General features: G+C 54.4%; 6 protein-coding genes across 6 annotated transcripts; 2 read left to right on the top strand and 4 right to left on the bottom strand.

Moving 5' to 3' along the window:
* Window positions 1–37: 37 nt before the first annotated feature.
* On the bottom strand, window positions 38–5,313 carry QC763_708390 (uncharacterized protein). Its single transcript, XM_062915830.1, has 2 exons — window positions 3,856–5,313; window positions 38–3,786 (listed from the first exon to the last, which is right to left on the bottom strand). Exons 1-2 carry the CDS (start codon window positions 4,104–4,106, stop codon window positions 486–488), a joined length of 3,552 nt encoding a protein of 1,183 aa, XP_062761830.1. The 5' UTR covers window positions 4,107–5,313; the 3' UTR covers window positions 38–485.
* Window positions 5,314–7,907: 2,594 nt separating this feature from the next.
* On the bottom strand, window positions 7,908–11,752 carry CLA4 (Protein kinase; the record flags this gene model as incomplete). Its single annotated transcript, XM_062915829.1, has 6 exons — window positions 11,157–11,752; window positions 10,988–11,036; window positions 10,889–10,951; window positions 8,552–10,532; window positions 8,395–8,494; window positions 7,908–8,317 (listed from the first exon to the last, which is right to left on the bottom strand). Exons 3-6 carry the CDS (start codon window positions 10,903–10,905, stop codon window positions 7,908–7,910), a joined length of 2,508 nt encoding a protein of 835 aa, XP_062761829.1. The 5' UTR covers window positions 10,906–10,951; window positions 10,988–11,036; window positions 11,157–11,752.
* Window positions 11,753–13,664: 1,912 nt separating this feature from the next.
* GRS1 (Glycine--tRNA ligase 1, mitochondrial) lies at window positions 13,665–16,352 on the bottom strand. The gene is made up of 2 exons (XM_062915828.1): window positions 14,295–16,352; window positions 13,665–14,234 (listed from the first exon to the last, which is right to left on the bottom strand). Exons 1-2 carry the CDS (start codon window positions 16,098–16,100, stop codon window positions 13,836–13,838), a joined length of 2,205 nt encoding a protein of 734 aa, XP_062761828.1. The 5' UTR covers window positions 16,101–16,352; the 3' UTR covers window positions 13,665–13,835.
* Window positions 16,338–17,976, top strand: RPF1 (Ribosome production factor 1). The gene is made up of 2 exons (XM_062915827.1): window positions 16,338–17,289; window positions 17,345–17,976. The coding sequence occupies exons 1-2, from the start codon at window positions 16,584–16,586 to the stop codon at window positions 17,905–17,907; spliced, it is 1,269 nt and encodes a 422-aa protein (XP_062761827.1). The 5' UTR covers window positions 16,338–16,583; the 3' UTR covers window positions 17,908–17,976.
* On the bottom strand, window positions 17,946–20,416 carry QC763_708355 (uncharacterized protein). The gene is made up of 4 exons (XM_062915826.1): window positions 20,005–20,416; window positions 19,223–19,945; window positions 18,343–19,166; window positions 17,946–18,292 (listed from the first exon to the last, which is right to left on the bottom strand). Exons 2-4 carry the CDS (start codon window positions 19,553–19,555, stop codon window positions 18,247–18,249), a joined length of 1,203 nt encoding a protein of 400 aa, XP_062761826.1. The 5' UTR covers window positions 19,556–19,945; window positions 20,005–20,416; the 3' UTR covers window positions 17,946–18,246.
* Window positions 19,953–23,073, top strand: QC763_708350 (uncharacterized protein). The gene is given in 6 exon segments (XM_062915825.1): window positions 19,953–21,097; window positions 21,113–21,241; window positions 21,419–21,613; window positions 21,680–21,821; window positions 21,878–22,413; window positions 22,473–23,073. The coding sequence occupies 4 exon segments, from the start codon at window positions 21,568–21,570 to the stop codon at window positions 23,054–23,056; spliced, it is 1,308 nt and encodes a 435-aa protein (XP_062761825.1). The 5' UTR covers window positions 19,953–21,097; window positions 21,113–21,241; window positions 21,419–21,567; the 3' UTR covers window positions 23,057–23,073.
* Window positions 23,074–23,684: the final 611 nt, after the last annotated feature.

The following is a 23,684-nucleotide window of genomic DNA, read 5'->3' as shown; positions in this document are numbered from 1 at the left end:
CTTACCTTGATCCCTCCACCAACCCACACCCAACAATCCCATCCCTCATCCATCTCTTCATAGGGCATCCCCCCCCAAATCATCAATTGTTCACATCAACAAAAAGAACAAACTTGTACTCTTGCAAAAAGTAATCAACAGGAAGTAAGAAAAAAAAGAGACAGGAAGAAAAACCAACAGCCTGTGATACAGAACTGTTGATTCACCCCACCCAAATCCAACCCGCAATCAGAACCCCCACACCTAGATATCAGTCGACCAGAAGAAACAAAAGTGGTCGACGAATCAAGGCCCCTCTCAAAAAAGAAAAAACGCCCGGCACATGCCCGCTGTGCTGTGCCCAATGCTTTATCTATTCCGTACAGTAATTTGAATTCATCCCAACGCTCAGCATGATGATCATTATTTAGCGTTCCGTTCCGTAATCGTCGAAAAAAAATCTTCATCTCTGTTACAGTGTCAGATGTGAGTAACATGCTCCCAGTTCACTGACGGCGTCTGTCAGGTTGTGGGCTGCGACCTACACGTCCACGTCGGCTGTTGTTGCCTTGCTCCTGCTGCGGCATGTATCCCATGTTGGGTGGCATCTGTCCCTGGCCACCATAGCCATAACTCATGTTCATGCCGAATCCGGGGGCCGGAGGGAATGGCGCCTGTCCGGGGACGTTCGACAGCTGAGCGCTCGGGGGCTGGATCGGGCTACCGGTGTTACGGTACTGGTCCGGGTACCCGTTGAAGCCAGCAGGGACTGCGGCAGAGTAGTAGTTGCTCATGGGCGGCCCTCCCCGCATCATGGCCTGTTGGTACTGCATCTGCTGGATGGAGGCGGGTGCCATGGGCGTGTTTGGTGCATTGTACATGGCTCCCTGCTGGAAGGTTGGGAACTGCTGGGTCAAGCCGGCATCAACCCCCTCGCCACGGGGAACTCCATATGCCATGTCGTAACCAGGAACGCCAGCAGGGGCATTGAGATGGTTGTAGTACTGAGGAGCGGCATTGCCGTTGTACTGTCCACCTTGCTGCTGCTGCTGCTGCTGAGCTTGTTGAGCCTGCTGCGGTTGCTGGTGGTGCTGAGCGTTGCCGGGGGTCTGTCTCGAGCCTGGTCGTTGCCTGTTGTCATTGCTGTGATCGCGAGAGGCGCTGTTTCCACCGCCTCCACCGCTGCGGGTGGACAGTCCAACTTCATCCATCAGCCGCTTGTAACCCTGTCCCGGCTGGGCCTTGATGCGAATCAACACATTCTTGACCGTCTCGACTACCTGGCTGCGGATTGTCTCGTCAAAGAAGGGCGTGGTGAGCACCTTGAAAATCAAGGTGGCTCCGCACGCGTGGTCGCTCAGGATCGCCTCCAAAACCTGATCATTGGGGGTGAAGAAGAGCGCCTTGAGAACGGTGTCTCTGGCGTCTCCCTCGGCCTTCTGGTTGATAACCTTGAGGACCGTCAGGTAAGCAACCTTGTGGGTGCACAGATTGACCAAGTAGGGCACAAGCTGGGGCGAGAGAACTGTGCGTCTCTGTGGGAAGGTGCAGGTGTCCAGGAACCAGGTCAAGAGCAGCGCACCGTTGGCATTGGTCGCAAGCTGGACACTGTGGAGAGCAATGGCGGCAGCAAGAAGCCTCTGCTGGTCCTTGGTGGCATGGTGGCTCTCCAGACAAGCCCGCATGGCGCGAGCTCCATATCGTCCCTGCGCCGCCTCCCACATTCTGCTCAGCATGGTCTCAAAGATGAAGTCGTTGTGGGGACTTCCAAACTTCAAGCAGCCCTGGAGGACGTAGTTGCCGTACTGATCCAAGAACAGAGGGATCGTGTAAGGGCGCAAGTGCTGCACAATGAGGTTCATCTGGTGCGGTGTCTTACACACTTCGATAATCTTCTGCGCAGCCCAGGTTCCGTTCTTGTGGACGCCAATCTCGGCCATGTGCGGCGCGATCTCGGCCAGCATCTGATCGCGAATATCATCAGAGCAGTGCTCAAAGAGCTTCTGGACGACCGTGTTGCCAAGGTAATCCGAAGAAAGCTCGGCAATCTCGGGAAGCATGTCAACGGCAATGCTCTCGATCTCGGCCTGGGACAAGGCCTGGTTGTCAATCCTTTTGCGGATATCCCGGAGCTTGGGCGCATCGTGGATTCTGGTGTGCGCAGGTTCCTTGATGGGAGGGATTTCGTCAACGAACTCGCCGTACTGGATCGCCCGCTGGAGGCTAGCCGAGATGTTGTACTTGTCTTCCTCAGTCGCCCCAAACTGGACAACAATACTGAGAATATCACCGGTCATCTCAGCAAGAGGGGGCACGGTCGGCGTCGCAGTGCCCACAAGCGCAGCGGGAGAAGAGTCACCGGGGGCACCGGTGCCCATACCCTGAGCGTTGTCCTGGCCCTTGGAAAACGGATCAGGGCTGGGCGAGGGCATGGCTCCGTCATGTCCTGGCGTGTTGGAAGCGGAGGGGGGCTTCGCAAAGTTGATGCGAATGGGCCCGGCACCAGGGAAGATCTCCTTTCCATTCATTGTGTTCTTGGCGGAGATGGCACTGTCGACCCGTTCAAAGTTCACAAAGCCGCAGTTCTTGTGAGTCAAGACCCTAGCTGACAAGATAGGTCCGTACGACTTGAACATCTCCGTCAGGGTCGATGTGGTGGTGGATGTGGGGATGCTGCCTAGCCACAAAGCACTAGTTGGGCCTTCCAGCCCTTGTTCTTCGGCGCTCAAGAGGCCATTGTTGCGGCTGTTGGACCTACCAAGCGACAACCCAGCAACGGCTTGCGGAAGATCATCGTATTCCTTGTCACCAGAAACACGGATGTCAGAGGCCGTGATGGATTCATCAAGCCTGGAGGGAGTGGGGTAGTAGTTGCGAAGAACACGGGAGGCCGGAGTATCCAACACACCAGCGGTCCTGGCACGAGGACGGGCAGCCTGGTTCGCAAAGGCCTGGACGGCCAGGTTGTGCTGCTGGATGGCAGCATTGGTGGCAGCGAGCTGATCCTGAATCTGCAGATACTGGTTCTCCATCATCATGACCGGGTCGTCATAATCATCCTCATCTTCGTCCGCATATCTGTCCTTGTTGTTGACCGAGTAAGACCGGAAACGGTTGGCAGCCTTGGAGAAATCGGCATAGTTGGGGACATATGTCGGAGTAGCAATCTGAGCTCGTGCGGGCTGAGGTGTTTCCGCAAGACCAAGGTAGTCCAGCGTTCTCATATGAACATCACTCTCAGCATTGCCCTCTCGGGAAAAGTGAGACTGCGCGGGAGAACTAGGCCCGTTGGAAGGAACACTGGCAATGCTGGCCAGTGTGTTGCCTCTGTCGCGCCCTGTCCCGGTGGGGTTCCAGCTGCTGAAAATAGAAGGACCAAACGGAGAGCTGGTGCCAGGCACGTGGGCGAACGGGCTTCTTTGTGGCATGGAGCCAGCCCTCAGCCTCGAGAGAAGTGCCGAAGCATTGGAAATATCGTTGCCGGATGACTCGATGCCCGGTGATGGAGACTTGAACGGCGTCTGAGAGGGGCTTGGACGAGACGTCTTGGAAGCCAGAGACGGGATGGCAAGCAATCCATTGCCGGCCCCACCCGGGGAGAAGCGAGACGGAACGGTGCCGGCACGAGCACGGCGTGTTGAGGGAAGCTCCTGTGGTGTGGGTAGCTGTGCGAAGTCAGGGAAGCCATCGGTCGGCGACTCGGGGATGTTTTCACGAAGAGGAGTCGAGTTGCCGCTAGTCGGAGGTCCGCCCCAGGGATTCACCGGGATTCCCGGGATGCCTTCTTGAGCTTGGATTTCTCGGGCCCTGGAGTTTGAAAAATAAGCACATGTGTTCACCTGGAGGTGGATGGGAGTGGAGTGTCTGGGAGCTTACCGCTTGGAGAACAAACGGCCAGACGCCGCCATCTCGTGGTTCGGAGAACCGGCACCAGAGCGCGAAGCACCCGGCATCTTGGAGGTGGGCGTCAGACCTGGAGAAAGACCATATGGAGACCTCAGGGTGCTGCCGGCGGACTGGGGGTCGTTGGGGGAGGTGCTTGTTGGGGAGTTGGAGCGGTTCTGAGCGGACACGGTCTGTGGCGGGTAGCCAATGGTCAGATGCTCGCCTGGTCTTGAAGTCGACATTATCGATTATCGTTTATTCCGACCCTCGTCAGATACTTGTATGTATTTATTTTTTTCTTCCCTTTTTTCCGGCCTGGGGGCAATGGCGTCACAACGTCAGGCCCGAAACTGCCAGAGCGGTGCGACGACGTGAAGAGCGCGGTCGGTTGTAGAGAGGGTGATCTCTGGGGGGGGGGAAATAATGCACGGCGGAAGACCGCACTGCGAGGATCCAATTAAGCGAGGATTGAGAACTAACGGCAAAGGCCGGGCCGAAGGGGCGTCGCTGAAGGGTAGCAAAGTCGAGTCAAATACGAAGTCGCAAGCTGGCAGCTGCAACTCAATTACAAGGTCGATGTGACGAAGAGGAGTGCCGTCGTTGGTGTGGCCGGGGCCTTTTTTGTCTATGAGAGGAGAAAAAAGAGAAGAGGGTCGAGGGGTGGTTCAGGTCGAGGTTGAGGTCGAGTCGAGGGGAGGGGGGAGGTGAGTGGTTCAAGAAACTCGATTGACCTCTTTTTGGATGGAAATGCAGAAATGCAGAAATGCAGAAATGCTGCTGCTGCTGCTGCTGAGGGTTGCTCCCGTTCGCGCGTTTCGGCTTGGCTTTTCCTGGGGATAGGGTGGGACGGCTCTCCTTTGTGGTCCGACTACCCCTTTGCTAGGTGCTCCCGCTCTTTTTCGCAGGCGGACTACAGAGTATGCAAGTAAATGTTAAGAAAGACCTAATAACAATATACAGGCGTCATTAGGTGGCAGTCTGGGGGATGAGAGAGAGAGAGAGGAGAACGTCGACGTCGTCGTCGTCGTCCAAGAGAAGCCGACGTTGTAGTCGTGTGGAGGAGGGAGGAGGTGAGGTGAGGTTGAGAGAGAGTAGTAGTAGTGAGTGGTAGTGGTGTTCGTGGTTGTAGTAGTGATTGAGTGCCGGTGGGGGGGTGGCAGCCCAGAAAAAAAGCGATGTTCGGGGGGTTGAGATGACCAGGCGGGAGTGAAAGAGGAAAGATGAAACACTAGGGGTTAGCTGCAAAAGCTGGTGCTTTCGACCACTGGGCGGACGTCAGGTTTTTTGTGCAGGCCCACACCGTGTCCACTTTGTTACCGCTGTGAGCCCTGTGAGCCCCCCGGAGCCGGCTTCGAACTTGTTGGAAGGGCACTGACAACTGACAAAGGCTTGCGCACTTTGAACCTTGGAAGTTGTCACGCTGTCACAAGGCTGTCATTTACAGTATCCTAATTAGTGATGGTGACTCTCGGCTCCTCCTTCCATTTCTCCCGTCACTTTCTCTCAGAATATTCACAGCGGGGAGCAAGAGCCTGCTGCGGGGATGCAGTCTGTGCCACCAAACATCACCCCTGAATCCGACATGGACGGTGACCTAAGTAAATGCCCATCACTCGCCTTGTATGGACTGGCACTTGCGGCCGTCTATCCGCCCTCGGATGCCATCCATCCACCCATCAGATCATCCTCTTCTCTCTCAAGATGTGCTTCTCGAAGACGTGGCGTCCCTGGTTCAGCTCGTCCTATTTCGGGCGGTATGCAGGTTGTCATTTTTACCCTTCCTCCCGACCTGCAGCTTGCATTTTGAGCGACGATCGGGACTACAAGTAAAACTACCACTCACGCCTGCCTTGCATAGTCCGACTTTTACGTCCGCAAAGGAGGAAGCATTAAAGACCACCGCATGCCCCTCCACGACGTGGCCCGTCGGCGATATGGCCCGTGTGCATGACCGTCTGTCTTCTCTGCTATAAGAGTGAATTACACCACCCCCCCCCTTGACTCAACTTGCCGACCCCTTTCTCCGAGCTCTCTGAGACCCTCCTCTGCAACATCTTCCATTTTCGTCACACTTCATCAACACCAGACCCTAATAACCCCCTCTCTCTTAGCTCCCCTCCTTCTCGAAAACTTCCACCAGCGATGGGGGGGTTAAGATCTCTCCTATAAATCTCCTCCAACAGAGATCCCCGCCAATCCATATTCATGCTCCCCAACTAACCCCCCTCCCTCTCCCCTTCCCACCTTACATAGCTAACCCCACCAATCACCCTCCAGAAGGGATTCTACTCGAAGAATCTGAAACGCTGCCCAGATTTTCTGTATTCGCGTCTGCTTGCCCACCACATACCTATACCCCTTCCTTTGCTATACCCACACCCCACCAGTCTTCTTTGTAGACAAAAGACACAAACTCGGGATACTTTCCAAAGACCTCTTTTGCAGATCTCGACCCCGCCAAGGAAGGGGGACAGGAACAAACCCCGATAGGAAAATCAACTCTTTGACAATCTTCAGGGGCAAAAACGGGGGGCCCTTCTTTGTTAACCGCCTAGGTCCTCGAAAAATCTAACCTCCAAAACTCAATCTGGCAGCAGAAAAGAGACAAACGGAGATATGACGCGGAGGAGATGGCCCGGTCTAAGTAGACGGCATGTAGAATGATATCTCACGATAATGGAAAGTCCCTCTCATATACAAAACACACTAGTATAGACAGATGGTCTGGTCCGTCTTAAATGCCTGTTGATGTAAAACTGGGATCGTACCCAATCATGACACCTCATCTCACACACCTCATTGGCAAACGTTATCAAGTATAAAAGTCTAGCAGAGACAAACTCAAGGTCTAGTAACTTTCTCTCTTCTCAACCGGCAAATCTAATCAAGGCACACACATAGAACAATACTCGGAAATATTTCCTAAAGCCTTCAACGCATCTTCGGCTATCCCGTGTAAAATACCTCTCACTTGCGCAAACACCACGACCCTTCCCCTCCCAGACAAAGAAACCAACCCCTCGATCGCCACGAGGGCGTCCCTTCATGTTCACACAACGCCTCTTTAATCCCCCGCCCCCCTCCCGTCATTCTTACCCCGGATTCTCCCCTTAAACTAATGATATGAATATCTCAGAAACACCCGCCCTCGAACGAGGCACAAATCTAGACCTCCCAAATGCCCCTCCCCCTCCCCGGCCCCAGTCCACAAGTCTACCCAGTCAAAGGAGAGCACAACACAACTCGACCAAACAAACACCCCAAACCCTGACCAGAACGAGAACACAAGATGATCTTGGCCATCAGATCCAAAGTCTAGTACCTCAACATAAATCTTCACAATCATGAGTCCAGGATAGGTGGTGTGTGAATATTGAATAAATAAATAAAAATCCTCTTTTTCGCTCAGAAGAAAAAAGCAACAAGTAAAAAACACCCATTATAACCACCCAACTCCCACCCATCGAATCAATCCTTCCTACACACACACACACATAATCACACACACACACACAACCACACACACACACACAACCACACACACACACAACCACACACACACACAACCAAGCACACTACATATATATATAAACAAACAAACAACACCCCCAACTTCAACAGCACACACACACAACAGCACACACACACAACAGCACACACACACACACAACAGCAACACAATATCTTTAGCTATCCTCCTACAACACTCGCTCACTCAAGTCCCTCCATATCTCTTCCGCTCACTATCTTTCCTCAATCACTAAACATATACCTCGACTTTTCTATAACATCACATTTTCCCTCATTCGCCCGCCTTCCTCCCCACCACCAAAAAAAAGACCTTTCTATATCCCTCCACGAAAAGGCCCCTTTCCATTTCCATCCATCCCTATTCCCGCTTATTAAAAAAACCATATCTCGCTCTCCTCACACGTCCAAGTCTCAAAAAGACAACAAGACATCCAATTACCCCCTTCCTAATTAACCCATCATCCCTCTCAACAAACAATACCCACCCTTCCCTTCCTTGTTTCATGATTGACTCATTTCGCCACCCTCTTAAAGGCCAACAGCTCGCTCAGACTCGCCAGCGGGCACCCATGCTTCAGAAAGTCATGATTCAGCAGCTCCTGCGCCGACGCTCTGCTCTTGACGTCAACACACAGGCACACCGACAGGAAGGCCTTGAGCTCCTTGCTCAGCTTCTCTGGCTTCTTCAGCCTCGGCGTCCCGTTCGTCGCAATGAGATACAGCGCCTTGAGTGGCTCCTCGTTCAGATAAGGCGGCTCGCTCTCAATCATTTCAATCGCCATGATGCCCAGCGACCAAATATCCACCTTGGGCCCGTACTCCTTTTGCTTCACCACCTCGGGCGCCATCCAGTAAGGCGTCCCGACCATGGTCGCTCGCTTGGACTTGGTCTCGGTGAGCTTGGCGCAGAAGCCAAAATCAGCTGGACAAAAGTTAGCACATAATTGCTTTGACTGACAAAGAGCACTGAAAAAGAAAGAAGAAGATAAAAAAACATACTAATCTTGACGTTACCCCGAGCGTCCAAAAGGACATTGTCAGACTTGATGTCGCGGTGAATGATGTTTTGAGCATGCAAATGATCCAAACCTTGGCATGTCTGTATCCCATGTTAGCACTCATCCATCCCTCCATGCTCCCCAATCAGTCAACATACCTCAAGGCAGATGGTAGAAATCTGCTCCTCCGTAATAACAGGGTTGTTCTCAATAACATCCGTCAACGCACCACCCTCCATGTACTCCATCACCACCCAGAGCTCCTTGTCGTTATCCATAAGGAAGGCATCCAGGTAGTTAACAATGTTGGCGTGCTTGTTCTCCTTCATGACCAGAATCTCGTTCACAATCAACTCCTTGCGGGGCTGGTGAGCCAGATCCATCTGCTTGATAGCGACACGGTCGCTACCGCCGCGGGCCTTGAGCTGCGACACCTGCGGAGCGCCTGGTCGTTGCGAGATGATCTTGGCCACGTAGACGGACCCGGACGCACCCTGGCCAATCTTCTTTTGCTTGGAATACAGCTGGTTGGGATCGTGATTGGACACAACTTCCCTCAACTTGGCCATAACCTCATTCTCAGACATGGTCGACATGCGAACATCCTGCTTGCGCTCTGTCGCGGGAGGCTTAGCTGTCAGGGCGGCCTCGGCAGCTTTGACGGCATCATTGTTTGGCTTGGCAACATTCAGGGGCTTCACGGGGGCGGGCAGGCGAGAAGCCTGAGGTTGAGGTTGTGGTTGCCTTGTGGCAGCCGCCGAGCCATTCTGGTACCGCGAAGGTTGAGCCTGATCAGGCCGTGGTGGTAATCTTTGTTGGCCGGACGAGATTTGACCAGAGCTGGGCTGCTGTTGCATGGGAGGGCGAGAAGCAGAGCTGCTTGGTGGAGGCGGGGCTGGTCTCTGTGACTTGAGGGCCTGTCCCTGTCCTGGAGCCTTGGGGGCAGCCCGGGATGGGTTGAATCTATCGGTGGCCGGTGGCGCGCCGTAGCCGCCACCGATTTCTTGCTGCGCCAGAGGAACCTTGGTCTTGGGAAGCGACGCATTATAAGCCTCCTGCTCCCGGCGAGCCTGTTCCTCCCTTTCTCTCAACTGTTCTCGTTGTCGTTCCAATTCTCTGTATCGTTGTTCTTCCCGCATGCGATCGGCCGAGATGTAATTTGGTGACACGTTCTGGAGCTGCTGCATGGGGGGTTGCTGCGGCTCGTTCGGTCGCATTTGCGCGTTCGGGGTCGTCGAGTAGGATGCGGGGCTACGCTGTGGTTGGATGGGCTTGGTCTGTCTCGGCGGCGCGATCGAGCTCCCACTGCTGGGATAGCCAAACTGATCATTCTGCATCATGTTCGGGGAGGGCGTCTGTTGGATGGGTGTAGGGTACTCCTCGGGGTTCTCGGCGCGCTTGGCCAAGTCGGAGTAGAAGTCGAGGACCTCAAACACGGCCTGGGGATTTCTCTCGACATCCTCCTTGGTGATGGCTGACGAGTTGAGTAGTCGGGTCCATTCTTCCGGAAGCCCGGTGAACTGGCCGGTGTGAGGGTTGAAGCCGACGTGTACGGCGTGTGAGAAGTTGGTAGGGTTGCTGACGCCGCCGGGGCAGCGGGCGTAGATGCAGTCGATCCATTCGTACAAATCATCGTCACTCTTGACGCAGACACGCAGTGATCTCATGCCATTTCCATCGTCGTCGCCTGGCGGCCCGACGTACTGGTTGGTCAAGTGCCGCTTGATCTCGAAGACGGGGTCACCGTTGTCGTCTTCGACTCGGCCAACACTTACAACATCGGATAGTTGAATCTTGTAGAGCTGCTTGCCGTTCTCGTTCTTGTGGAAGTCCAGAATGTCCTTGCGCAGGATCAGGTATCGCTGCTTCCACTGCTGGAAAGGGTTCTTGCTGGGAAGGCCAACAGGGCCCTGCTTGATGATGGCGAGTCCTCCGGCGCCTTCCATGGTGTTGGATCCTTGTCGGGAGATGGGGAGGGCTATGGTCGATCCGCTGTAGTTGCTCGGGACGGGGGAGTTCAGGCTCATGGAACTCATAGACCCAGGGAGGTTGACATTCGGCATCAGGCCCAGGCGAGGCTTCTCTGACGGAGGTTTGGGGGCAGGCCCTGGGTTCATGAACTGCCCGTTCGCGTAAACACTATATAGGAGAAAAACATCAGCTTGCTTGTCCTCCCCCCTGGCGGGGTCTTTTAATATTAAAGAAAACAGGCGATGGAGTCCATGGCGAGCAGGGAGCCAGCAAGCGGACAGGCCCAGCGGGGTCAGGTCGCAAGCTCCACCGCTAATAGGGTGTTTCTCTGGGGAACGGCAGCGCAACAAGATGATCCCGACGTGCTTCCCACCCATGCAACCCCGGCCCTTGTGGCTCGCAGTGAACAGTGGACAGTGTGGTGTCCGCGCCCGGGGGCCTGGACAGCTCACCCACCAGCAGGCAGAGGAGCCGTGATTAGAAAAGGGGGACAGATGAGCGGTGGCGTCGTGGAACATGCATACCTGTTGTGCATCGCCATGTCGTCGTCGATGAATATTATTACAGCGACTTGAAGCAGGAGTCGTCGTCAAAGTCGTCGTCAAAGTCGTCGTCAAAGTCGTCGTCAAAGTCGTCGTCAAAGTCGTCAAAGTTAAGGTACGCTTGTGTTGGCTGAAGGCAGGGTCTCTTTAGCGATCGCCAACGGTCAGGAAGGTTAGGAAAAGGGGGCAAGGCTGGGCGCTGGCAACAACCTAGTCGAGACAGGAGGAAAAAAAGACAGTGCGGACTTACCGATGTCAACGAAACACGACCCGTGATGCTTCGCAATGAAGATGAGAGACAACTTCCACCGGCAGCAGCAACTGCAGCACCGCGCAGCGCGAGGCCGAAAGGTGTATTCTATTGCCAAGCAGCCCAGAGGATACAACTTGCGACGTCCACAGCAGTCGCTTGCTTGCTTGCTAGACGTTGTTGGCTGGGATTCTCTCGTTGGAAAAGGTGGAGATGTCCACGTCCGAGTCCAAGTCCAAGTCCAAGTCCTAGGTGACGGATGGGCGGTCAGTCGGTCAGTCAGTCGGCGAGGTTCTATGCTGGCGCCGTGCCGTATATTTCGGGTGGGCGTGCACTGAGGTGGCTAGTGAGTAGGTAGCGGAGTTAAGTGACGAGATGTTGTTCTTCTTCCCCCAGGCGATCACTCGGTAAAGCTTCCTCGGGCAAGGCTCCCAGCAGTAATGCTGCGTGCGATACAACGGGGGGAACCAGGTGGGAAGGGGCAAAAAAAAAAGATCCTGGGATCGTGTTCACAAAGTTGGAGTCGCAGCAGACGAGACGAAAGAGACAAAGGTCGGTAGGTGTGGTGGTAAGGTACGGTGCGATAGAGAGTCGGGTGTGCCTGTGGAACCACGCGCTGTGGCAGCATGGGGGGGTAAGTGCGCTCGCCCTCACAATTCTAAAAAACCAACTCCATTCGGCCGCTAGAGCTCTTAGACATGTACCTCTATTCACACGTCTTCTCTTTCATAATAAACAAGTACAGCGCTATCTGACCATCCCCAGGGCCCCTGGTCTGGCGGCCCTTCGAGACATTGAGGGGCACCCGACCACAAAGGATTGGCCACCCTAGGCGCGATTCCCACTCGGAGCACCACACACACATGGCGGGCTTGCATGTTTGAGACTTTGGAACAATGGAGACACGGCCCCTTCACCTCACCCAGCAGCCCGTCAGTTGCTGAAGAACCTCTTCCCCAAGATAGGTACGTTATATATTTGCAAGTCCCGCCGGCGGCATGATATGTATCGGCCTTGATGCCACATATAACCGAGAAAGCTGAACATGCAGTTGGTAAGATTTTACACCTGCGTCCGGTGTATTCGATCTAATGTGCCTTGGGGTCGTCGAAAGAACCTCACCCGCCGCAGCCCTACCTAGGTCAGGTTCCCCCCCCCTCCTCCGCCAACCTTACCTTCTTACAACCTATATCCCAGCTCAGGAGGTCCCCGTCCTCCCTCCTGGCCACCGGCCCAAGCAACCCACTCAAGCCAGGTTGGAGCCTTTTATTTTTTTTCCAACCATGTGTAACTTCTCCGGGACCTCTTTGCCCCCCCCCCCCGGCCTTTCAGCGACAGATTCAACGCGGATATCACTCAGGCCTGTTGTTGGTGAACCAACAGCCGCCTTGAAGACATTACACACACACACACACACACACACACACACACACACACAAACCTCATCCATCACAGAAACAGAAAAAAAACAAGCGCCTAATTGGGAACCTTTTGCAGATCACAAAGCAAAGTCACCCCATTTCTTGAGGATCTGCTGCACCTCCCCCCCGGCCGCCGTTGGAAACGATGCAAGGCCCGCCGGCTTGGCAAGGGTTCAGTCCTTCATCTTGAACAGAAGCTCTCTCATCATCGCGGGGCCCAGTGGCAGCGTTGCATTTTGCCTGAGCGAAAAAGGTATGCGCCGTTTCAGGATCCCCCTACGCTCTTGGTAGTGATCATAGCCCAGGCAGGGGAAGCATCACCAGTATGTGTTTATGATTCGAGCACCCACCTAACGGACACTGTTAGCTAGATACATACCATCCAAAGTGAATTGTAAATGTCATGCTATTCTACAGGCTGTCCAGCCCTAGTGGAGAAACAACTTTTTGATAGAGAAACCAGCTGCTCAACATGTCGTAAAAAGAAGCAAAGGATAATGCACATCACAACAGCATAACCAACCCCTTCCCTCCCCCCATCGAGTCAAGTGGTTTATTAGCCGCCGCCTCCAAAACCTGAACCTACCCTTTCCCGCAACTCGACGACTCATGCCCATTGTTGACTCGTCTCATCCGCCATCCCGCCACAGGGATCGGAAGAGAGAAATCTCATCCCGTAAAAGAAGGGGTAAACTGACAACTCTCCTCCCATCAAGTGATCAACACCGAAACGATGCCCTCTCCCGGTGGAGATAAGGGGTCGACTCAACTGTCGCGGAAAAGAACAAGAGAGGAATAGCCAAAACAACCGGCTTTGACATGGGAGAGAAAAAGAATATGCAACAGAAAACATGTTTTTCATGCTGATCGGGAATCGTTTCCTTGTCAAACAAGACTTTTAAAGCGCCCCGTTGGCGGCCTCTCTCGAAAGCAAAAGCTTCGACCTCTGCTTGTTTCCCTTTCTTCCTTGCGGGCAACGTCATCTGGGTGTCCATGTCGATGTCGAGTAATAGCTAAAAGCTGCCACTAGTAGTACCGTTCTGGCCCAAGGCCAAGATAGACAAGTCCCATATTACACCAGCAGCAAACAGGTACTACAATGTAGAAGAACCAACATCTAGATTCCAAAGTGTCGAACAGCCATCTCTAAAACACCCTGCTAATCTAACCCTGCTTGCTTGCTTTGCTTTGCTTGCTGACCGCCCCCCACTATCAAACCCTTTAAACTATTTTACGATTTTTCTTCCTCAGCCACCCCCTACCTCACAACAACCTCAACCTCCTGCTGCCCCTCAAAAATCGGCAACTCCCCCTCCACATCCTGCCACGTCTTGGTCCCCTCCACTAGCGCCTTGATCGCCGCAATAATCTTGTCCTCCTCCGCCCTCACCTGCCGTGTGCTGTCCCGCTCTCTCAGCGTCACCGTCCCATCCTTCAGAGTCTGGAAATCAACCGTGACACCAAACGGAGTGCCCAGCTCATCATTTCTGCTGTACCGCTTGCCAATGCTGGCAGACGAGTCGTCAATCCGGCTGGACACGCCGGCCGACCTGAGCTTCTGGGAGAGCTTGCGGACCTCGGGGGTAAAGTCCTTGTTGGAGGAGAGAGGCACGATGAGGACCTTGGTCGGGGCGACGGCCGGAGGGAAGGAGAGGACCTGATATTACAGAGTTAGTTTTACACGAGCTCAGACCGGACTGTTAAAAAGGTAACTCACACCACGGGCCTCATCACCACCCTCACTGGCTCTGGTCCAGTAGTTGTGCTCCATAAGAGAGTACAGAATACGGCCGATACCAAACGAAGGCTCAATCACGTTGGGGGTGTACTCCCTAACGTTCTCAACACGCTTCACCCACTTGATAGCCAGCAAGTCCTTGCTAACCTCCACCTTGCCGTCGTTCACACCAGGCACGTCAATCACAACCTTGCCGTTCTCCTCCAGCTGCTTCACAAGCTCGCCACGCTGCTCCTGGGTGGTGGCCAGGAGAGCATTCTCAATCGTCTTGCCGTCCTTTTTGTAAAAGGGACCAAAGTTCTTCTTGTCAATCGCAATATCCCACTCCTCAATAGTGATCGGCTCCTCCAGGCGCTGACGCACAACAAGCGGCGCACCAGTCTTCTTGGCGTGGACGGACAAGTCGTACGCGCTGCGGTCGGCACAGCCAACGCACTCAACCCACCCGGCCGAAGTGTGAAGCTCAGCATCCCAGCAGTCGCAGGCGTAGTGAGCCATCTCGTTGTCCATGTGCTGGCGGAAGCGGATCTTCTTCTCGTCGATGCCAATCTTCTTGAGGAAGAGGAGGATACGGGCGAGGAAGTAGCCGAGGGTCTCGTTGTCGACGAGGCCCTCCTTGACGGCCTGACCGATCGTCTGCTTCTTGACGACCGTTGACCCGGAGAGCTGAGTGTGGCGGTCGAGGAAGGCAAGCTCGACGTCGGCCACCTCGTGGAAGCGGGCGTGCTTCTTGTGGCCTTCCGGGTCGACAAAGTGCTCAATCTCGGCCATCAAGAACTCGCGGACACGGAGGAGACCGGCGCGGGGAGAGATTTCGTTGCGGTAAGACTTGCCAATGGAGGCAGAGGCGAACGGCATTTGGCCCGTGTTGAACTCCAAGAGCTTGGCAAAGTTGAGGAACTGGCCCTGGGCCGTCTCCGGTCTCAGGTAACCAGGGAGGTTGCTGCTGGGACCAATTGAGGTCTGGAACATGAGGTTGAAGGAGACGGGAGGCGTGGGCTGGAGGCCGGTCGCGGGATTCCGGAGATCGTGCTTCTTGATCAGCTTGCCCAGCTGCTCACCGTTGTAGTTGTCAATCTGAGCCAGAATCTCCTCGTACTCCTTGACCACGGCATCGTCAAGCCTGACGGCCTCAACACCGCCCTTGTTCTTCTTCTTCTTGGCCGCCTTCTTCTTGTCTGTCTCTTCCTTCTCCTCCACCTTCAGGCCGCGGGCCTCCTTGTCGCCCTTCAGTCGCTGCTCGAGGATGTCCTCGACGAAGTGGTCGGCACGGAGGATCTCGCCGTTCTTGGGGTCCTTGCACATCCAGTCGGCAAACTTGTCGACGTGGCCGGAGGTCTTGAGAACATCGTGGGGGGTCAGGACAGTGCAGTCCACCTCGAGCATGTCCTCCTCCAGGATAAAGTGCTTGCGCCAGAGGTCAATGACATTGGCCTGGAGAGCGCAACCCGGCGGGCCATAGTCGTAGAGGCCAGAGACGCCGCCGTAGATTTCGAACGAGGGAGTGTAGAAGAGACGCCGCCTCAGCATGGCGTCGAGGGCGGCCCTGTCCAGGGGCTGGCCCTTGAGGGTGGTGGCATCTGTCGACATCTTTTCGGGCTTCTTTTTGTTGGTCTGCGGTATCTGGAACTTGAGGCGCGGGGTAGACGGGGCAAAGGCTGGACGGTGAAGCCTACGGAGAGGGGCTACTACAGATGTATAGTTGTTGTTGGAGTGGAGTGGAGTGCCAGCAACAAGTGGTGAAGACAGGCGGCGGGTGAGAATGAGGGACAGAAGAGGCTTCATTCCCCCAATTGCAAGTGTTGGCCTCGTCCCCCCTCTCAGTGAGTCACGGTGGCCGTTTTTCTAAGGCACTCCTCTTTTTTTTTTTTCGAGACCCGATAGATGAAACCCAGGAAACGGCTGCCACAGCAGGGCACCACACCAGCCATGGCACGGTGGATGCATTCTACGGCGAGACACTGTCCGGGGCTTCAGGGTTGGAGGGGCATGAATCAGCGGAAATTCAATTAACCGCTATTTTCCAAGAAGATGTGCCCCTCACTGTCCCGCCTTCTGGATTTCGATGCACGGACCCGTTGAGAACCCTGTGGGCTGCCCGTCAACAGTGAGTGCTGGGGTCCCCCGGAGCGCATGGATCAACAATCGATTGCAGCCAGCCGTCCAAATTTTTTTTTGGAGATTCCCAATCGCTATCAATCAACCATCGCCGTCACCATCGCAAAACCTCTTCGACCAATTTACTAACCACCGCAAACAATCGCCAAAATGGGGTCTTCACGCTCCGGAGGGTCTTCCCTGTCCCTGAAAACGGGCAACAAATTGAGACGCAAGCAAATGTACATCGAGGACAAGAAGATCGCCAACAAGGCCCGTCACGAAGAGCGCCATCGCCGCAGAAGAGAGGAGGCCAAGAACCCCGAATTGAGAGAGGAAAGACTTGCCAAGAACCAGCCCGCGAGCATTGACAAGAAGAGAGTGTGGGACGATGTCGACGACGATAGCTTGGGGGCACAGGTTGATCTGGCAGCTTTGAAGCGCCGTCGCATGGAACAGGCCGAGCTTGCCGCTGCTGCTGAGGCGGATGCCGTGATGAAGGATGATGAGGAGGAAAAGGACGACGATGCCGACAGCATGTTGGATTCCGACTCTGAAAACGACGGGGAAGACGACGAGGAGCGCGAGGAGAAGCTGCAGAGGAAACGGGCGCAAAGACAACCGAGCATTGCCCCTTCGACGACATCAACAAATCTTGATTTGACGCCAGATTCTCTTACGCGGCAGTTCGAGCACCTCTTTAGCGATGAACCTCCCCCGATGCCCAAGATTCTCGTCACCACCTCGCTCAACGCGACGATACACAAGGAGGCCGAGGAGATCGGCGCCATCTTCCCCAACTCGACCTATATCAGGCGTAGCGGTCACCGCTGGGGTCACAAGTACAGCGTCAGGGAAATTGCAAAGTTTGCAAAGAGTATGTTTTCCCTCTCTACCTCTTTCCCGTAAGATCGAATGCTAACATGCGACAGACCGTGGTTACACAGCTCTCGTCGTCGTCCACGAGGACCTCAAGCGTCCCCACCAGATGAGCATCGTACACCTCAACAGCGAAGATGCCGCGCCAGGACCTACCCTCACCTATTCCATCCGCAACTACCTCCCAGGAAAGTCTCTGTTGGGCCACGGCAACGCCACCAACCACTACCCCGAGCTGCTCCTCAACAACTTCAAGACACCGCTGGGTCTCCTCGCCGCCAAGTCGATGAACACGCTTTTCCCAGCCAGACCTGAGTTGCAGGGCAGACAAGTCGTAACGCTGCACAACCAGCGCGATTACATTTTCTTCCGCCGTCATCGTTATGTCTTCCGTGAAGCTAGAGCCACGGAAAAGAATGTCGTCACGGCAGAGGGCAAGGAGATGGAGGGTATGCAGGGCATCCGTGCTGGTCTTCAGGAGATTGGCCCGAGGATGACGCTCAAGCTTCGTAGGGTTGATAAGGGGATCGGCAGGGCGGGGAGTGAGGGCGAGGATGCGCTCAAGTGGGAGTGGAAGGCCAAGATGGAGAAGAAGAGGACGCGCTTCAACTTGTAGACTGGAGGCGAAATTGATACCCGTGGTTTTCGTGTATACTCAAGTACTAATGAATGGCCATTTGTTAGGATTAATTTGTGACTATGATATTTTGACTATTTATTGGTTTTTGTTTTGTAGCCAAGGTATGGAAGCATTGGGATGTTTGAAAGGGTGTAAGCCAACATCATTTCCCTCTTGCTCTCGCCAATGCCCGAACCCCCCCCCCCCTCTTTGCGATCTGTAATCCTGATTTACCGTAAATGCCTTGCCCGAATTTCCTACCCAGAGATATCAACACCCTTGTATCAACCCAACTCAAACCAACCCCATCCTACACGGCATATGTTACATTTGACCTTACTTCCCACCCTTCTTCTTCTCCTTGAGCATCACAATCGAGTACCTATCACCAGTCAGCACATTCACCCCCCTTTTCACCCAAGGAAAACTCACGCAATAATCCCCCCCAGCGCCACCACCACCCCTCCCACCCCCTTATCCCCCGCCCCCCTCCCACTCGTCACCCACCCCAACCCGACAATAGTACAAGTCTTGACATGCCCCACCACCGTACTGCTCACCGGCCCCGTCTGCGCGATAATAAAAAACTGGCTAATGTTTATCAAACTAGCATACAACCCGCTCATCCCGATCAACACCCACTTGCTCCCGCTCACACCCCCCCAGCTCTCGGGGAAAGTGTCCACAAACGGGATGACGTACAACAGCATAAACGCCGATAGAGGTGCTTGGTTGAACAACAGCTGCATGGAGCTCATCTGCAGCTTCCGGTGGTACGACGCGATCCAAACGGTGTAGAGAGACGAGGCAAAAATGCCGAGAAAGGCAAAAATTACCCCGAGGGAGGAGGTGGTTTTGATGTTGGTGTTGCTCGTGGGGAGGGAGTCGTAGTACGAGACCATGCCTACTCCTACGCAGGCGGGGATTAGAGACAAAATCGCGAGTCTGGGGAGGGTGGCGCGGTAGAGGATGTAGTTCATCAGGGCGACGGTGGGGGTGAGCAAGATCCGGGCGAGTTGGTAAAACGTTACCGAGGAAAAGGCGAGGGAGAGGTTGGGGAGGATGACGTTGAGGGACATGGCTATGCTGAGGGGGAGGATGTCTTTTATGGCAGCGCGCCGGGGGACGAAGAACGCAAAGCGGGGGCGGGAGATGGTGAAGAGGGTTAGGTAGGTGACGAGAAAGTGGAAGGAGGCGAAGGAGAGCTGGGCTAGTTTCAGGGAGGGGTCGGTGAAGATTGCTTTGTTGGTGAAGACCTATTCAACAGTCAGTTCGTGAAGATGACAAAGGGCGGGGGGGGGGGTTGGTTTACAATTCCAATTGTAGCCAAAGTGTTGACCGTCATCCATATCAGTGACGACCAGAAAGAACTCTTCTTCGGTTCTGGCGGTGGTTGAGGCGGCTTGGGCGGCTCATCTTGATCCTTTTCCATGAGAAGCGCATCATCTTCGCTGTTGGACAAGTGGTCCCCGTATTGCTCCAGCTCGTGAATCTCGAGGTCTTCTGGCGGGGTGAGCTTTTCCTCGTCGCCCAGTCGTGCCAAGACGGTGCTGCTCCCGACATGCGTAGCCGTGTCGGACGAGGAGGATGAGAAGGAACCGGCCCGTCCCTCGCTGCGTTGTTCGGTCGATGCAGTAGCAGCCATGACGGCGGCCGCGCTCGCTGCTGCGGGAGAGAATCAGTGGGCAGAAGTTGGGGGTTAATTAATTAAAAATAAAAATAAAAAGTTATAGTGTCTGCTTAAGCTTACGTTGGTGAGGTGGTATCGTCAAGGAGAGTATGGCCTGCTATTGGGCCATGTAGAGCACAATAGCAGCGTCGCTCAAGTCGATCGATCTCAACCTTGCGAGTTGGACGAAGGTTGGAGATATATCATATGTGGAAACATAAAGTTGAGGTCGAAGCGGAAGAAAGTGGTGAGAATACTCATTTCATCACCTAGAAGGGAAAACCAGTGTGTTGGATTGTCAAGCGTGAAGGAGATAAGCCCCCTTCCCCCCCTTCCCCTCGATGAGGCGCGCCGATCCTCCCTATACTGAAAGGCATAAGGTAAGCCGAGCTGATCGGAATTACCACTGTGAAGTGCCATCTCACCGCGTTCGGGGGAGGGGTGCTGACTTTGATCCTGCCCTGCGGCGAGGAGAGCAACACCCCCCCATCCCCCGGGCCTTCTTTCATTGCGGCTGGAATTCAGGGTCGACACAAAAACTATTGAAATCTGCAGCACAGATCCCGTATAGCGCCATCAAAATGGACAAGGCCCATTCCAGATGGTGGTTCGAGAAAGAAAGGCCCCCTCCCCCCCTGCCGTCGAGCTGGAAGAATGGATGAGGATACGGATATGCATGGCGTATTTTGGAATAATACTGCCCGTTTTCCGCGGTCTAGGTGGATGTTTCGTTCCTGACTACACTAAAAGAAAACGGTGACTATTACCTGTTAGGTAGTACGTAACCCCCCAACCCAAAAAAAAAAAAATGATCAACACCTCGCCGACGGGCTTTTGGAATTGATGGAGATAGGTGAACTGCCTGAGACAGGGGATTTGCGCGCTAAAATGATCCCCCCCGCTTGAAGCACTCGGCCCACACTCTGTTTCGGTGGGTGTGCCCTTGCTGCCCTGCCCCTCCGCCGAACTACCGCCAAACCAAGGCAGGGTCCCCTTCCTTCAGCCCTTCCAATCCCCTCCCATCACGGCCGAGAAAACGGACGGGTCCCCTTGTCACATCATCAGATGGCCAACAACCATACCATCTGTAGAGGGCTGGCTGAATACCTCATAAAGGCATGAACTTGGAGACCTGCTTGATGAGGAAGCGGCGCGCGCTAGATGATAGCTCTCTCTCCATCTACTACGTGGACGTGTGTCTACCTAACCTACGGGACCACCTTGGAGCCTTGTTGGTACTTAGTTTCCATGCTTGGTTACTTCGTGTGCCTGGAAGGAGCTGAAGCCCTGAACTCTGCCAACCAACAAACGCGGGAAAGTGATCAGACGGTGACAGGCTGGGAAAGCTGAAGGAGCAAAGGCAAAGGGGGCTTCTGCGTTTTCCATATCAGGTACCGTTTAATGATTTCCTCGCCGTGTGCTCACCCTTTCCTTCGCAGCAAAGCAACACACACAAAAAAAAAGCCAGGCCTTGCCCGTTTGGGCCGATCTTCCGTCTCACTGCCATGAGTGGTGGTGGTGCTGCTGCTGCTGCTGCTGCTGCTGCTGCTTGCTTTCCTGCACATGGTACTTTTTTTGCTTCTGCTTGACCTCTACTTTTTATTAGCAACAAGCCAATGTCACCGACATCAACAATTCCTATGAAACAAGAGGAAGGGTAAGGTACGTATATGTGTTTGTATCGGCTGGTGCGTGTCGCGCGGAGAGAGAAAGAGAGAAAAAAAAGACAACAAAAAAATAAAAAGAGAGAGAGAGAGAGAGAGAGAGAGAGAGACATATCTAGGGAGGGTTCATCATACTGGTCTGCATTCCTCGCTCGTACTTACTCTTCTGCTCCAGGATCCGGTCGTCGTTCCAGGTTGCTTGCTCTCTCTTTTGAACCAACCGCCCGCCTCAACTTCTTCCTGACGGACAACACGCGCTCCGCATTATTTACCTTTCTCTCTCGCCATATATACTTTTATATCTCACAAAACCTAAAAGAGACAATGACCATCGCGGCTGGGGCAGTCTCGCCCGCTGGGTCAGTCAATGGTAAGGCAGCCCTCGCCTTTTTGAGCATCTAAAAGCCGAACGTCTATGCTCACCGCAATTTTCCAGCTTATCGCCCTCCCGGCCGAAACAACAGCTTCTTCGAGGACTATGGCATCTGGAAGGAGGCGCCCATCTTCACGGGCAGCACCAAGTTTGACCCATTGCCCGATGTCAAGAATATCATGATCACGGGAGGCGCCGGCTTCATGTAAGTTACCCGGCTCGGCATTTCGGTCTTCCAGGAACTGACAATGTTTCCCGCAGCGCCTGCTGGCTCGTCCGTCACCTCACACTAACCTACCCCCACGCCTACAACATTGTCTCGTTCGACAAGCTAGACTACTGCTCCTCACTCAACAACACCAGAGTCCTCAACGACAGACGAAACTTTACCTTCCACCAGGGCGACATCACCAACCCGTCCGAGGTCCTGGGCTGCCTCGAGCGGTACAACATCGACACCATTTTCCACTTTGCGGCCCAGTCGCATGTTGATCTGAGCTTTGGCAACTCGTACGGGTTCACCCACACGAATGTGTACGGGACCCACGTCTTGCTCGAGAGCGCAAAGAAGGTGGGCATCAAGAGGTTTATCCACATTTCCACCGACGAGGTCTACGGCGAGGTTAAGGACGACGATGACGACTTGCTGGAGACGAGCATTCTGGCGCCGACGAACCCGTACGCGGCGAGCAAGGCGGCGGCCGAGATGCTGGTGCATTCGTATCAGAAGAGCTTCAAGCTGCCGGTGATCATTGTGCGGAGCAACAATGTTTATGGGCCGCATCAGTATCCCGAGAGTGAGTTTTTGGCCCGGTTTTGAAGCCGTGTGTGTGGTGATGTTACTGACGAGGAATAGAAATCATACCCAAATTCGCCTGCCTTTTGAACCGGGGCAGACCAGTTGTCCTCCACGGCGACGGCTCGCCCACGCGGCGTTACCTCTTTGCGGGCGACGCGGCGGACGCGTTTGACACGATTCTCCACAAGGGCCAGCTGGGCCAGATTTACAATGTGGGATCGTACGATGAGATCAGCAACTTGTCGCTCTGCGGCAAGCTGCTGGACGAGATGGGCATTTCTCACGGGACGCCCGACGAGTTTGGTCGGTGGGTCAAGTACACCCACGATCGGCCGTTCAACGACCACAGGTATGCGGTTGATGGGACGAAGCTGAGGCAGCTGGGGTGGGATCAGAAGACGAGCTTTGCGGAAGGGCTGAGGATCACGGTGGAGTGGTACAGGAGGTTTGGGGAGGAGTGGTGGGGGGATATCAGCAAGGTGTTGAGCCCGTTTCCGGTGGTGACGGGGATGGAGGTGGTGAGCGATCATGAGCCTGTCAGCGATCACCCTCAAGGGGCGGAGGGGGGTTTTAGTAGCAAGAGGAAGACGAGGAGTGAGAATGGGGTTGGTGGGGGCGGACAGCAGGTGGTGGCGACGTAGGTGTCGCTTTGCGCGGGGGGGGATATTGAGGGGACGAGGGAGGAGTTGAGGAGGTTGAGGTTGTTGGGGGTTTAATGAAGAGATGATGAATAGAGTTGTAAGAGACTGACGGGGGGGAGGGCAAAGAGAACAGGGGTTATGGAGTAGGTCTTGAGGGGTTTTCCTATGAATATGAGATATCATTCCTGCGGTTGACTATGCCTCTCTCTCTCTCTCTCTCTCTCAGTAATAGGTGTGTGTGATGAAGCTGCTTTGTAAGAGTTGCAGTCGGTCGTTGCCAATAAGTTGAAGTTATCCAGCCGGCCGGCATTCACACGCCGAGATTGGGCTTGTAGTAAGATAATTGCCATGGCCAATCGCGGGGACTCGAGCATAATAAAGCATGGCATATTGACATATGAAAGTGTCTGAGCGCTGGCTCGCTCGCTTCGCTTGTGAGGTTTTCTCTCCGACCGACGACGCTCGGGATGGAGCAGATGCTCGCTTCGATGGACCCGCTCGGCGGCGCGTATCCGATATGCTGGGAAGGTGAAGGTAAGGCATCCACTGTATCGTATACCGTAACCGCGCTACCTACTACGAGTGCTTGTGATATGTGTGTATGGATAGCTGTGATGTCCAATTGTGC

Source organism: Podospora pseudopauciseta (assembly GCF_035222475.1).
Source record: "Podospora pseudopauciseta strain CBS 411.78 chromosome 7 map unlocalized CBS411.78m_7, whole genome shotgun sequence".
NCBI classification, from domain to species: domain Eukaryota; kingdom Fungi; phylum Ascomycota; class Sordariomycetes; order Sordariales; family Podosporaceae; genus Podospora; species Podospora pseudopauciseta.
Note: the sequence above shows the minus strand (reverse complement) of the source record. Positions and strands in the feature narration are given on the sequence as shown.

Bases quoted from the DNA above. Each gene is read 5' to 3' on its own strand.
- GRS1 (XM_062915828.1), bottom strand. From the start codon at position 16,100: ATGAAGCCTCTTCTGTCCCTCATTCTCACCCGCCGCCTGTCTTCACCA. The intron at 14,235-14,294 runs GTGAGTTACCTT...CTGTAATATCAG, and splicing joins GTGGTGATGAGGCCCGTGGT to GTCCTCTCCTTCCCTCCGGC.
- QC763_708390 (XM_062915830.1), bottom strand. From the start codon at position 4,106: ATGTCGACTTCAAGACCAGGCGAGCATCTGACCATTGGCTACCCGCCA. The intron at 3,787-3,855 runs GTAAGCTCCCAG...TTCAAACTCCAG, and splicing joins GGCCGTTTGTTCTCCAAGCG to GGCCCGAGAAATCCAAGCTC.
- QC763_708355 (XM_062915826.1), bottom strand. From the start codon at position 19,555: ATGGCTGCTACTGCATCGACCGAACAACGCAGCGAGGGACGGGCCGGT. The intron at 19,167-19,222 runs GTAAACCAACCC...ACTGTTGAATAG, and splicing joins CTTTGGCTACAATTGGAATT to GTCTTCACCAACAAAGCAAT. The intron at 18,293-18,342 runs GTGAGTTTTCCT...GACTGGTGATAG, and splicing joins GCGCTGGGGGGGATTATTGC to GTACTCGATTGTGATGCTCA.
- QC763_708350 (XM_062915825.1), top strand. From the start codon at position 21,568: ATGACCATCGCGGCTGGGGCAGTCTCGCCCGCTGGGTCAGTCAATG. The intron at 21,614-21,679 runs GTAAGGCAGCCC...GCAATTTTCCAG, and splicing joins GCCCGCTGGGTCAGTCAATG to CTTATCGCCCTCCCGGCCGA. The intron at 22,414-22,472 runs GTGAGTTTTTGG...GACGAGGAATAG, and splicing joins GCCGCATCAGTATCCCGAGA to AAATCATACCCAAATTCGCC.
- RPF1 (XM_062915827.1), top strand. From the start codon at position 16,584: ATGGGGTCTTCACGCTCCGGAGGGTCTTCCCTGTCCCTGAAAACGGGC. The intron at 17,290-17,344 runs GTATGTTTTCCC...AACATGCGACAG, and splicing joins AATTGCAAAGTTTGCAAAGA to ACCGTGGTTACACAGCTCTC.